The sequence below is a fragment of the Pipra filicauda genome, unplaced genomic scaffold (assembly GCF_003945595.2).
Source record: "Pipra filicauda isolate LSUMZ 115617 unplaced genomic scaffold, ASM394559v2 scaffold148_size1903560_pilon, whole genome shotgun sequence".
NCBI lineage: Eukaryota > Metazoa > Chordata > Aves > Passeriformes > Pipridae > Pipra > Pipra filicauda.
Genome location: NW_024103973.1, coordinates 1685135 through 1699241, shown reverse-complemented (window position 1 = coordinate 1699241; position 14107 = coordinate 1685135). Strand labels below are relative to the sequence as shown.

At 42.0% G+C, this 14107-nt stretch overlaps 1 protein-coding gene across 4 annotated transcripts in view; it reads right to left on the bottom strand.

The window, feature by feature from the left end:
- ATXN7 (ataxin 7) overlaps window positions 1–14107 on the bottom strand; it is an 83533-nt gene that overhangs the window by 48510 nt on the left and 20916 nt on the right. For 2 of the 4 annotated variants that reach the window (XM_027723022.2, XM_027723021.2), the window contains exons 1-3: window positions 8470–8674; window positions 8060–8314; window positions 7503–7571 (exon numbers count right to left, since the gene is read on the bottom strand). In XM_027723022.2, coding sequence (XP_027578823.1) covers window positions 7503–7571; window positions 8060–8303 — 313 coding nt within the window. In that variant the 5' untranslated portion in view covers window positions 8304–8314; window positions 8470–8674. Of the gene's footprint in view, window positions 1–7502; window positions 7572–8059; window positions 8315–8469; window positions 8695–14107 lie in introns of those variants that run through there. The other 2 variants (XM_027723018.2, XM_039378815.1) reach the window with 2 other exon arrangements.

Below are 14107 nucleotides of genomic sequence, written 5' to 3'. Positions count from 1 at the left end.
CTCAGTGCCAGTTGAGAACGCTGCATTTTCTGTTGCACTGCAGTCGATGAAAGATTCAAGTCTTGCTTAGCAACAGAAGAGCAGATCAAGAACACTGCGTAAGTTTTCTGCCTGTTATAATTTCCCCAGAAGAGAAGGGAGGCATAACCAAATATCTCTTTCACCTTGTATTATCAATGAAGTTTGCCTATGGGCTGTGCCAAAGCTATCGGAAGTGGAAATCAGGTTGGGGGTGAGCTGGTAAATAAACAATCTTTCTCACGGGAAAACCGGTTACCACAAACCAGCTTATTCCACAAGGGCTGATGAGCAGCGTTTACACACAAGTAACTGAGCATTTGAGTATTTCTAATCTACCTGAGCCAATAACCCAGGATATTTACCATCATGGTGACCATTTCTAAAGGTAGCAATCACAACTCCAAGCAATGTGGGAGCAGCTGTGTGTGTAGTTTACTTTGATGAAGTCATATCCTGTCATACCCTGTAGTATCTGGGATTACCACGAGTATCTGACTTGCCATGAGAATCAGTCCAAGAGCCATGGCATCACCAGTCCTGGCTCACAGCTGCACAGGCAAGGACAGCTTTTGACTGTGCAAAGCCTTCTAGCAATGAGAACACAGATTACAACAAATTCATTGCTTTCCATGACAACTGCTTTTACAGTCATGCTATTTGCTCCATTATACTTCGAATTTTCTTTGTCAGATTTTAACACTCGTTGCTAAAAAACTTGAAGTGTAATACAAAGCTCTATTCACCTCTGTGCTGTCACCTACACTGTAAGAATGTCTAGGAAATAATGCTGAGTATCATACATATGGGGAAGTTCCACAGCAGTGGTGATTTCATTCATTACACAGGAAGAGAAACAATTTTTAAGCATCTTAGCTATTATTTAGACTACTTAATTACAAGTCAAACATTATAAGGGTTTGTGAAAGATACAATCTTTTCTGTCTTGTAAGCAATAAGAGATCACACCTATCCCCAGCCGACCTTTGGCAGTTACAGCCACAGTCTGGGCATAGCCAGGAGAGGTGTAAGAACTGGATAGATTTGCTTTTATAGATCCACTGCAATGGAAGAAATAGCTTTTAAAATAGTTACCTTAGAGAGAGTAATCTGCATCCTCTTAACCCAATTTATTTAAAAGTATCCCTCACTAAGCCTTTTTGTCTTTCCTGCTCTACTTAGAAGATAATGTTACCAACTCGTGAGAAAGTCACTTTTCTACATATTTATTGCACTGTTCTTCTGTTACTGAGCATTTGTTGTTAAATATAGCACAGAAACTATACAAAAAGCAATCTTTAACCAAGTATTATCAAGATATCACCTCTTCTGCACAGGGATAACCTAGCTAATCACACATACCACTTAAGAAGCATTAGATAACAGTGAATTCCCGACTGTTACATATGTGTATAGACAACTATTTCAAAAGGTTCTTATTAAAAGAAAATATCTAGCCTTCTCACATATTATGGATAGACCGAGGCAGTTTTGTGGCTGCAGTTCCAGTGACAGTCTCCAAAGCCTTGCAATATCACACTAATATGGTAATATCTAAAACCTGCAAAGTATCTTTAAAGCATATGAGATGACACAGTTCTAACTTGCAGTCTAACATCACAATATTCTATTTATAACATCTGACTCATCTCGTCAGAAATAATTAAATATTGTAAACAGAACTTGGATTTAAGGAGAAAAAAATAACAAGAAGAAAATGAGAGTCAGTCACTGCAAAGAATTTCAAAAGTAGCATCCTTTCAAATTGCATGTTTTTCAAGCAATCTCATAAAATCTCCGCAATTTTCTTACACAGTTCAATGCAATTTTAAAGTCTCCTTGTAATTGTTTTACGATAACCAGCCCACAGATCCTTAAAACTTGTTGTGTAAATAGTCAATTAAAATGCAATGAAATGAAGAAGAGATTTATCTGATTACAGACTGTGAACAGTTATGCAGAATGTCAAAAAAGAAGCATGGCACTTTGTACTGCTACCTTAAAATATTTATTTCAATCTATTAAAAATTCTCACAGTGTATTTGCAGGCAGTCAAGGACTATAGAGCCCTCTAAGCATCTCTGACATGATTTAACACAAGAAAAATCAACTCAATTGAGCACTTCCCAAGGCTGAATAAAAACAAATTTAAATTTGAAATAAGATGCTGTCTCTTACTTGTATTTACAACTTAATATTGAAACAGAAGTTTCACCACCACTTTAATTATTTATTGAACCTGCTACTGGGAAAATTCTAGACCTAGTGAGCCTTTCTGGCCCAGTCCTGGATTTCACTGCTCAACCCTGCCCAGCAAGGGCTCGAGAAGAACGAGAGTTCATTGCATAGCTCTTAGTACCATCACAGCTCTGGTAACTTCCATTAATAGCAATTAATATAATCAAATCTCAAAGCTTCTGCTGAATGCCCTAGAGGTTCATGGAGTCTTTTATTTTTATCCCCAGGACATATTAACTGTCAAAGACCAAGTTCAACTGTTATCAGGTGACACGATGCCGAACAGAATTTGCTCCCACCTGCTCTCCTGACTGATTGTACAGTCACAAAGTCTTCTGGAGAGTTTTCTGAAGGTGCCTACCAAAAGCTGACAATCTGCATTCCCAGAGAAAATTAAACACTTGCTTTAGTAAGACAGAATAGTCTAAAAACTGTAAGACTGGTACCACGCGACGTCACCCCACAGCCAGCACCAGTCCTGACCCGTGATACTGCTGAGCAACACTGACCATCACCCAACTAACTCAGCCTCTGATAAAGTAACCGCCTCCTCTGCATCTCCCCTCATGACCAGATCATCCCAAAGAGCTCAGTTACATACAGAGAGCAACCACAAACTTCCTTGGGATTCTAAGAAGCACCAAGTACAAACAGAACAAATCACTGGCAGACTGTATGGATGCTGTAAGGGTGGCCAAGACCACTTTTCAGCAAAGATTCAACTATCTTGATCAATGACAATTGATCAAATTCAGCTCAAGACCCAAGTTACACATGTTCTGTCCTCCTATAGTTTGTTGCCAGTTAACTATAAGCCATGGTGACAGTACCAGTGAAGTGCTTGAAACAGGCAGCACCAAAGGATTCACCTCTCAAAGGATGCAACACGCAAAAATCAAACTAAAAAAAGGGACTCTGTGTGTGTAACTGAAAGAATGAGATGCTTAAGCTCTAGTAAAGACACCCCATGGTTTCAGAATGCACTGGATAAGCTATTAAAACCAAATCAAACCCAAACAATTTTAAATTGTCTAACCAAATCCCTCTTCTGCTCCCCATGCTTTTATTTTCCCCTCTGAGACACTATATAGTTTCCTTTTTTATAATTTTTATCATTTTAAATATTTAACAATTATTTTATGAGTCATTATAAGAATCTAACAGACTCTTACCCCAACCACTTCAAAAGGGTTGTACAGATTAATAAGTAAAAATGCATGTAATGATGATGCACATGGGTTCTTTCTCTCTGTCTCTCCAATGCAGACTTGGGAGAAGTGGTGGTTTGGTTTTTTTAGGGTTTTTTTGGGGGAGGTTGCTGTTTTTGTTTTATTTAAAACAGCACATATAACTAGTAGCAACTGGAAATTTTCTGTGAGGAGAGTCAGAATTTCTTGGGGGGAGGGAAGGTTAGGCCCCCAGCCCCAATAAACAACTTTAGGCCTCACTGTTTCTATCCAGAGCTTCTCTACTCTTCCACAGAGCAAAACGAGCCAAACTGTGGTCAAATTTTGTAAGAAGCAAAAGTTCACTCTGTTGAAGCCTGTCAAAGTTACCACGCGTGAACTCTACACTTACACACACAGTTCTATTTAGAGATCCTCTTCATAACAACGGCCAGAAAAATTTTTAAAAGTAAACTAAATTCAGCACGAGTTAGCCAGAATCCCCTGAAAAACTGTTTCATTAAGTGATTAAAGTTTGATACTAAGAATCCATTTTTTTCAAACTAAACAGTATCAGATACTACAGACACATCAACCTCCTTTCAAGATCTGCTACATCTCCAAGATAACTGAATGTATAAAAACATTTTGGCTGCATCTGATTGCACACACTCCCACTATCACACAAACAAGTTTGAAAGATGCACTTCAGCAAAGTTACTTTTCAAAATAAGGAAAATGCATGAAGAGGATGAGATTTTTGCCTCGCTGTTTTAAAGTGCATTTACAGATTATAATGCAACATGCTATCCTTGCTTCATCACAGCACAAACTGTGTGGCAGGGGAATCATATCTCTAGCTGGTTCACAAGCTCTAATTAATTGACTGGAGGAGCCAAAAGATTGTCAAGTCAATTACATATGAAAATAACTAATAAGCACAATTGATTCTAACATGTTCTTATATTGATAGGATTGCTCAGCACAAGAAGATATCAGTGTACAAAATCAAAGTAAATTTTAAGGGTTACTTTAAAGTAAAATCTTCCCATGATGATTTCTCATTTCCATCTTCTGGGGATTTTCTGTAACAAGAGCAACCCAAGTCCATTGGGCCCATACCTTATTCCTGCAACTCTGATTTCTACATCAAAGTTCAGTGTGGACTGTTCCCGTCTCAAAAAGCAACATGTAAGAAAGTATCCAATGAGTTTCTTACTTTGATGAAGGTCTGTGAGGATCCCAGCAGGAATGATTGCATATTATGGATTAGCAGAACAGAAAGCTTATAAGAGCCGTGAAAAATAAAAAGTAAGTAAGAGAGACAAACACTGGGAGTTTGGGAAGCCCAAATTCAAATTCTAGTTCTTACTTTGACATGAGCTTCATTATGAAAAGGAGGGCTGGATGTAGAAAAAAGTGTTTGAGACTATGAACTAATTTTAGTTTCCTGATCCCTGTGTGGAACTAGCATCACTGACAGGTATTAAGGACTCATCAGGCTTCACAACCACCAGCACGCTGAGAGAGGAGCTGCCCGATCAGCAAATAGGAAATGCCAGCAACAAAGGTGTGTCTGGAACCCTGCCTCTCTCCACTGCTTGCAAATGTTGCCCCGGAATTACACAGTTATGTCCTTTATTCCTTTAAAAGAATAACAGGCATCATTCTTTTCCTTTAAAGCACAACAAAAGGAGAAGCTGGCAGTGTTAAGCCTCTTCTTTAATACAGTGTTACAACAACAGGAACACTCACTCTTCATTCAGGAGACTAAGACTCCACTGCCTGTGAGGCTGAAATCCACCTCTTGCCACCAGGCAGGATGGGGCCATTCCCACCAGAGGATGCAGAGAAACAGCATGTGGGAAAAGAAACAGCTACCACCCATATCCCAGTGGGTGAACAGGCCAGTGGGAGCCTGACAGTTGTTAAATAAAGAAAATGGTTCTTGGTTTTGAACCCAATTCTAATATGTGGGCTGTAAAGTCATGTTCCTTCCTTCGCTCCCTCTCCAGGCCATGAATATTTAATTCTTTTATGCAAACTGGAAGAGTTGCAATGCAAGGTTAAATTAGCCTAAATAACCTTGAAATCCTTTTGTGAAGTTGGGCCTCTGAGTCAGCTCCCAATCGGTAGAGAAGTAGCTTTCTTAGACAAGGAGTTCTGTTGTTAGTTGTATTTAAAATACTGTGTGGTACCATGACAAAAATTTTGAGGTTAGAGTGGATTTGACAAAACTTATACTTTTGGTTCACCTTTCTGTGTTAAGAACCAAGGTTTACACAGTCCAATAAATGTTTGTTCCTCAACTTTGAAGGCAAAATTCTTCCTGAGAAAACAAATCAGTTACAGGATTTTCGAAGTTTTATTTGATAACACAATACATATATATATGCTGGCATGTTTTGCTACTCCTCTAGTTCCTTAAGTTAATTTAAACTTAATTAATACCACTGCAGCTTTATTTTGTAGTAGGCTGAGCTCCCTAGAGACCAGCTACAGGTATACACCAAGTCAGCGTCTCATTCGTACGTTATAAAGCAACTAAAACAAATAGACTTCTGGAAGCCTGACAGAGCTACTAAGTTTCACTTTTAATTCTCAAAGTTTTTTATGGCCTTCCTTCAACTCATAACCCTACAAACCATTCACACAGTTGGAGTCAATGTGGAAAAGTTGTGTCTCAGTGACCAGCCTATGCAAAAACAGTTTCACGATCTCTCTCCAGAGGGGAAAAAAAAATAAGATAGATTAGTCTTTACCCTGCCAGCTAATTGTTAAAATCTGGAAACCTTAGATGCTTGCATTTTAAGAGGTAGAAATAAGAGCAAATGTTTGAAAACCCTTATTAGTAAAATCTTTACTACGATAACGTGCATGCTTATTGTTGTAAATGCTCTTTTAGCACTATGACATTGGAACTTGGCAATGAAGTAATAAAGTGATTTTTCAAGTGCCTAAGAACTTACAGATACACTCAAAAGATGGCAAAATGACCCAAGTGAATGTGAATGCTGCAGCACAGCTGCCTATTGCATCTTTCTTCCCAGTCAGTGACCATTGACTCTGATCCTAGAAATTGATTTTTCCCAAATTTTAGCAACATAGGGAATTCTACAAAAAATAGCCATTTTGATTCAGCCTCAGTATGGATCACTGCCTCCCAATCTAACTAGCCTGTGCCACCTTGCTTTAGGTTTCATTTGCTGTTTGTAGCTCGAAAGTCGATAAGTGCTGAATCAGATCACCTCCTAAGGTCCCCGGCAAGTCCTGCCTCCTGTGATTGTAAACCATGTTTACAAACTCAGTCTTCCATTTCTAACAGCATCAAACAAATGACTCTGGTCTAACTGTTCTAGTGTCTAAAACAGCTGGGCCTCTTCTCCAGCACACCTCTCAGACAGTCCAAGGGAACCAAGTACCAACAATATTAAGACAGTTTTAGAACCTTTCTCTGCTACAAAATAATTGTTAAACTAGAAAAACAAACAAAAATTAACATCACAAATCAGACTCATTCTCTTCTTTTTTTCCACTGCCTGTTAGAAAGTAACCAATAAACTACAGCTTTCATTCATCATCTACTTACAACTCCAAGTTGTTACTCTTGCAACAAACTAGGCCTTAATGGGCTTTTGCTAATCACAGGTGAAAGGTCACTCTCATTTAGCAGTGCACCAAGCAATAAACATAACATGTTGACATGACAGAGGAAGGGATTGATATTCAAATGCTGACATGGATTATACCAAGAATCAAAATATATTAATTCGAGAGAAGATATTATCAGTGTTGGCCACACATCTTCCTTAGGACTATTTATAGGCTAAAAAAAAAAGAAGAGATCCATATAGAAATACAGTAAAGACAATAAGTAACCTATGTCCTAACTCGTAGTTTGAGATTAGGTATTAATTTAATAGCAATGCTAATAACACCAGTCACTCACAGGCCACAGTCCCAAATCCAAAGCTATAGGATCAGAGTTATCTTTCTGTTTTCCGTGCAGGTCCCTCCTGCAACTAGTTACGAGCAGGAAAACTTCTCTGTACGCTTTTCTTAAGAATGAATTGCACTCACCTTCTCGGCAAAGTCGCATTGCTTCTCGGTTTCTTCCATATTCCTTGAAACTTTCTTCTAATGCTGTTCCTGGAACCAAAAAAGCCACAAGACAAGATCTCAACCCGTGCTGAAGTCGCAGGGGAGGGCTGTTGACCTGTAGCCCGTTCCCCCGTGGGCACACACCGGGCAGTAAACACGGGATCGCAGTGCCCGAGGTCTCCCGGCGCGGGGGAGCCGCTGTCAGCGCCGGGGATGCCTCACCTGCGGCGGGAGCTCCCCGCCCCACGCCCCGGCTGAATCCAGGGCAGGAGGTGTCGCGCTCCGGGGACCGGATCCGACCTCCCCGCACCGTGTCCCGGATTACAGGAACTGGGGCAAGCGCTGCCCGCTCCGCGCTGCTCCCGAGCCCGGCCGGGGGCGCGCACCGGGCAACGAATGTCGGGGGGGAGGAACCGACCCAACCTCCCCGCCGGGCCCCGCACTCGCCGCGCCGTCCCGGGGCCGCGCCCGGGGCACCCGCACCCCGCGGGGCGCGCTGGAGACGGGTGGGGGGGGCGGCGCAGGCGGGCACTCACCGTCGTTCCCGTGAAGTTTAGCAGCATCGACCCAGTGGCTCCAGGGCTGCCCCAGCATCGCCTCGGGGCTGGGCAGGGACCTGCGCTCCCCGACGGCCGCCATTGCCGCTGCGGTGGCGGCGGGGCCGGCGCCGCTCCCGCCTCCTCCGCCTCCTCCCTCGCCGTGGCGGGGCCGCCGCTGCCGCTGCCTGGCGGGGCCGCCGCGCTGCTCCCTCCTGACGTCACCCGCGGCCCGCGCCGACATTCTTTCCGCTGCTACAATGTAACGAGAAAAGTCAGCGGCCGCTTAAGGTGGCGCCGCGCTCTCTTAAGGCGGCGGCGCCGCGCCGCTGTCACGGCGCGCCCCGCTCCGCTCTCTCCTTGCTCTCCCCCCGCCGGGAGCCTGCGGCCCTGCGGCGGCGCCGACTCACCTCTGCGGCGGCCCGGGGGGCAGCGCCCGGGTGCCCATTATTGTGCGGGGAGCGCTGCCTTCCTCTTCACCGTGTAGGTGAGGCGCGCTTGGGTTTGCGCTAACAAAGCGGCGGGAGGGAGCCGGGGGTAGGGCTACGCCGCCCGCCAGGCGAGCCCCGGCTCCATGGGCCGCCTCGCTCCCTTGCGCACCGCGGCCCCGCGACCCTACAAAAACAACGGCCGCATCACAACCCCGCCTGGCACCCGCTGCCCCGGGAAGGGGGCGGGGCCGGGAGCGACGCGGCAGGCGGGGCCGAGATGGGCGCCCCGCCCCTCCCCGCCGGTCCACCTTAAACCCGGCGCCTCCTTAAAGGCAGCGGCGAGCAGGAAACTCGCTCCGGGCGGGCGCGTTCCCCCCCGCCGCTCCCTCCCCTCCATCCCTTCCCTCCCTCCTTTCCAGCCTTTCCCTCCCTCTCCTCCTCGCCCCGGGCAGGAGGGGGGGACACCGAGCGAGTTTCCTGCTCGCTGCTGCCCTCGTTATACCCGTAACCTGTCTCCCGAGGGGAGGGTCTTGTCATTGTTATTCCACATTTCTTCTTAAACAGCTTTCCCCCCTCCCCCCCTAAACTTTGGGATGACGTCGAGCGGTGTTAAAAGCGAGGATTAAAGGATGCTGTCGTGCCTGACGACTCATAGTAACAAAGTTTAAGCGTTGGAAAAACCAAGTTGTTTGATTAAAAAAAAAAATCTGGGTTTGGAATTCATTTATTATAGGGTTTTCTCTCCACTAAAATATTCAAGTACCAATGTAAAATTAAAATCTCAGGTCACAATCTGCAAAGATTTCTGGCCATGCTTGATGCCACTGTCAGTAAAACACCCTTGATGAACAGCTAAAAACATGTAAATCTTATGTGCTGCCTCCTCTATAGGTACTCAGTCCATGTGTGAGCTCGAGAGCATGGGACTGGCATCATCAGTGGAACTGCTCACAGACCTCATATTTTGTCTGGTATGTGCAAAACCAGACAGCAGAAATCAGAACTGTAAATAAATTGTTTTAAAATACACAGTCCCAGTCCTGCAGGGGTGTATATACACGCAGGCTTAGCTAACTTTCGTTTTCTATTTTCATTTAAAGTGTGGGACTATACAAGCTAGAGCTGTTTCTTTCCAAATTTATGCATATAAAAGATCTATAAATTCAAGCTCATCACACCATAGTCATATGGGATGGGATAGGCTGTAATTATAAGAATAGTTTCAGTGTTCCACCCAACTGATAATTCATGTCACACTCTGAATGTATCTCATAAAACTGCAGATCTAACACAGAACAGCTAGAGTGATTTTTCTCTCCTCTTGATCGCTGCAAGTCTAGCTTAACTCCTTAATAAAAGGCCAACACCATAAAATTTAGATAAAGAGAGCAACTGTGACTTCTGCTGTAGACATTTGTAGCAGGATTAATTATCAAAGGCCATCAACTTCTAAGATGGGCCCTGATCTTTCAGACAGTTACACCGGCTCTTTGCTGCACTGTAGCTTCGAAAAACTCTTCAGCTTAGTCTGAACATGAGTAAAGGTGTTCATGGTACCAGAGTCTAAAGATAACTGATGAATGGAAGGCATTATTGTTTGATTAATTATCAATTAGAATACTTTATAATATAGAAAACTACTTAGAATTAAAGCTGAGAACATCACTGGAAAAAAAATATCCATCAGGTGCTAAACAATTTCTGAACAGAACCTCAGCTTTTTTTTGTGGTATAGAAGCTGAATGGGGAAAAAAATAATCTAGGATTGATTTCTTTTAAGCTTAGTTCTTCAAGTGCTTCACAAATGCAGCCTAAGATAACATCCATAGCTGAATTCAGACTCCAGCTATAAGATAAAGCAAGTTACAGACAGGTCTGTATTCTCTGTGTCAAATATTCTCATTTATATTACAAACTTCATTCATGCAGGTCCTTTGTCCTGGAGAAAGTCATCAGAAAGCTGCCTCAGCTGCAGTTTGAAAAAGAATCCTTTATATGTCCAAGTGTCGATCAAATCCGTAAAGGTTTTTTCTTTTTTTTTTTTAACAAAAACGTAGAGCAAATATAGTGAAGAGTGACCAAACAGAGCCACAGAATACCATCCCTTATCCTTTAACAGTGACAGAGTTGACCATGGCATATTAATTTAATGTTCACACATCACATGATTCTTTTCTTTAAACATTACCAATATATGTATGTCAAATCATGCAAAAGCAAAATGGCTTAATTTGGCAAAATTACATTGATTAGCTAATTACTTTAACAAACCAATAAACAATCAATTTTTCAGTTTCTGAAGTTGACACTCATCAAGTTACTCAGAAATACCTCTTGATTCAAAAGTGCCAGCCACACAGGTAAAGCACATGCCACTGTTATTTCATACAGCTTTGATTACCCCCTTTCTGGCTCTTCTCTGTTCTTTCAATCTGGTTGTTGCATTTTCTTTCCCTCCCTCAATCACAGCTTTTCTTTCTTTCCCATATATTCCCACTCAAGATCTAATTCTGCAGTCTGGGCCTCGGGCTGTCCTTTAGTAAACCTTCCGCTACTGAAATATTTCCCCACTGTGCGTGAGTACATCAGTATTCCAGCAGAGGGAGGGAAGTGGCAGCAGAAGGACTGGTTCATCAGTTCAGTGCACAAGACCAATTAGTCAGAGAGCAAGAATAGGGGCAGATGAAAAACTGATTTTACAAGCACTGGAAGTGGCGAGAACTTTCTTTTCCCACAAGCTCACCGGGCTGAATATGTGTTTGGGTTCTTTCAAGCACACAAGTTCGATTTCCTTAAATCGTTTCCATAATGCTATACATGGATGCATTGATTATTTTAGGCTAAAAAAAAGGAAAACGCTGAAAATCTGTCGTGTAACAAGGAGATCAGAATTGAAAACACATGTACAAGCTGTAGACTTTAACAGAGGTGAGTGTTACAGATCTGAGACATCCAGTCAGGAGTGCAGTCATCCAAAACTCCCGTGGTGGTCAGTGGAGAGCCAGGGATACTTTTGGGATCATTTGGTCCCTCCTGATGCAAAACACTTTTTCAAGAAACCCTTCTCTTCCCACTGACCGCAGAAGTAGTCAAGGATGTCTATGCACATAAATTAGTCACCTGCATTAGGCATCCAGAATTAAGTGGGGTGAATCTGGTCAGGAGCAGGAAGAACACTGGAGTATGGAAAGCACTGCCTAAAAGCCAATGCTTCTCTTTAAGAGAACAAAAAGGAGCCCAGAAACGCCACCAGTTCTAAGGACTTAGCTGAGGAAGCAAAATAGCCCCAGCAGTAGCACTGGGACTAAGACAATGTGTGAAAAACCACAGACTGCTCATACCTGTGAATGAGAACAGGTATTTGGAGAACAGAGAGAAAACACAAGGAGGAGTTAAGCTGAGAAAGTGGGGAAGGAAAAATGTGAGGCAGGAAAACAGCAGAAAACAATGGATGATGTAGAGAAAACAGCCAAATAATGATGTGAAGAAAGCATAAACAAACTATATAACACAGCCTGGAAAAGGAAAGAAAGAAGACAGAAAGAGGAAACGAAACATACAAAAAAAGAAAACTCACAGTTTTAAAGCTCACTAAATAGTTTTAACAACATATTAAACATAGTTGGTGACACTATGAATAAATGTATGCCTACAAACAACATGCAACTGCTGAAAACTGCAGCGGATGGTTATTTTGTGGCATGACACTGCAGGCATTTTTTCACCTGTACCAGCAGGTTTCATTCTTTTGCCAGGTGGTCCGGGAAAGCCGTTCAAACAGGGAACACCTACTTCAGCTGTTCAGTTAGAATCTGTATGACAGCCTCTGTATAGGACCTGAGATATGACAACTCTTAACTGGAATGAAAAAGGAAGGATGAATCTGCAGCCGAACTCTTTTAAGAGCAGAAGTACAATGATGCGATTCACCGATGATTTTCCACAATGAAAGTGAAAGGATGCGAGAACTGAAGTGCAAAGGGAAGACAGGGAGAACCCCACGAGGGTGTCACTTTATCAGCACTCAGAAGAAAGGAAAGTAGTGAATTCACAAAGTCTGTCAAGAAAAAGCTCTGAGGGGCATAGTGGCATTAAAGGAAATCAAATAAGTTAATTCTAGCCAAAAGGTATGAAATGATCAAGAAGGGCTTTAAAACTAAGAAGAAACATTATTACTGAAGACTTGTTGGTAGATGAGATTCAGGATGAAGTGACAACTCAAGCAGCTGATATGCTGAAGTCCTGACCCTCCCATCAGCTCCTGCTGACAGCAGTGGAACGGGGAGCACATTCTGTGCATTTTAAAATATATCTCCAGCATGAGAAGTGTAAGAATATAATTGGACAAGTAAGGAAGCAAGAGATAAAAATTCATATAAACCAGAACATCCAGATGAAGATAGAACCACCCAGCCACATAAAACAGACCATTTAAGCCCCACTATGAAAAAACATTAATATGCCAAGAAAAACACATTGTGGTGACCAGTAGTTCAGTGAAATGGAGCAACTTCTCCCTTTATAACTAAACACAGGACCATGATCCTGCAAAATAATAATCATATGCAGCACAAAACAAAAAATTATATAAGAAACCATGCCAGTCTATTATCCTTTTTCCCACAGATCCTGGGAACAGGTTGATGTGTATAATTTTATTTATGAGTAATACTTCAAAGGGGGAGCTGAAGATGCTCAGAAGTGCTGGAATACAGCTACTTTAAATACTGGAATATGAAATTACTGTGAGTACCTACTATCAACCACCTGTACCAGAACAGAACAATATTGTTAAGATAAGAAGAATAACTTAAAGTATCCTTTTCTCAGGAGGAGGAATGGGGCAATGGAGGCTAACAAGTGTAAGTAAATCTGCAAAGAATTCTGCATTAGGATGAGAATGCACTACATGCTCCTGTATGTTTATCCAAACACCACAATAACACTTTTACACCCAAATTATAAGCCAACGTTATTGCCATGCATTAATAAAATATACAGTATCTATCAAAACATTGCAACCACTTCCTTCTTTTCTTAACTATCAAATACGTCTTAAAGGCAAGTCAGATTTCTGCAAGAATTGATGACACAGTGATCTAAAGCAGAAAAAGGAATAGAGGAGCACAGATCCTGTGCTTAGATGTCACTATATACAGTTAATTCTTGAAGACAAATCTGCAGAGAAAACATCCAGTAGTGACACAAAGTTTCCAAATGTTAAAGATAAATAGGTAAAACTACACAACATGCATCCAGTTAATGATTTGGAAATCAAACTAATGTTTATTAATTTTACATAAGGTATTGGAATCACCTTTTGAATTTGGAAATGTTAAAACAATTTCAGCAACCCAATTACGCAGATGAATCATTTTAATCAGAGGAATCAGAAATAGGTATGACCTTTTAAATTCTCATTTATACACAGAGAATATGACATTACAACTTAGAATTATTAAAATACACAGCTATTCAGGCCAATTGTAACAAAGCATTAGTGCTGAGTTTCCATTTATTGAAATCAAAGCACTCAATGGGGACAATTTGGTACTAATGATCTTCTGATGGAACCTACCTACCACACAAGGTTTCATAACCCTGCCTGGTTTCTTGC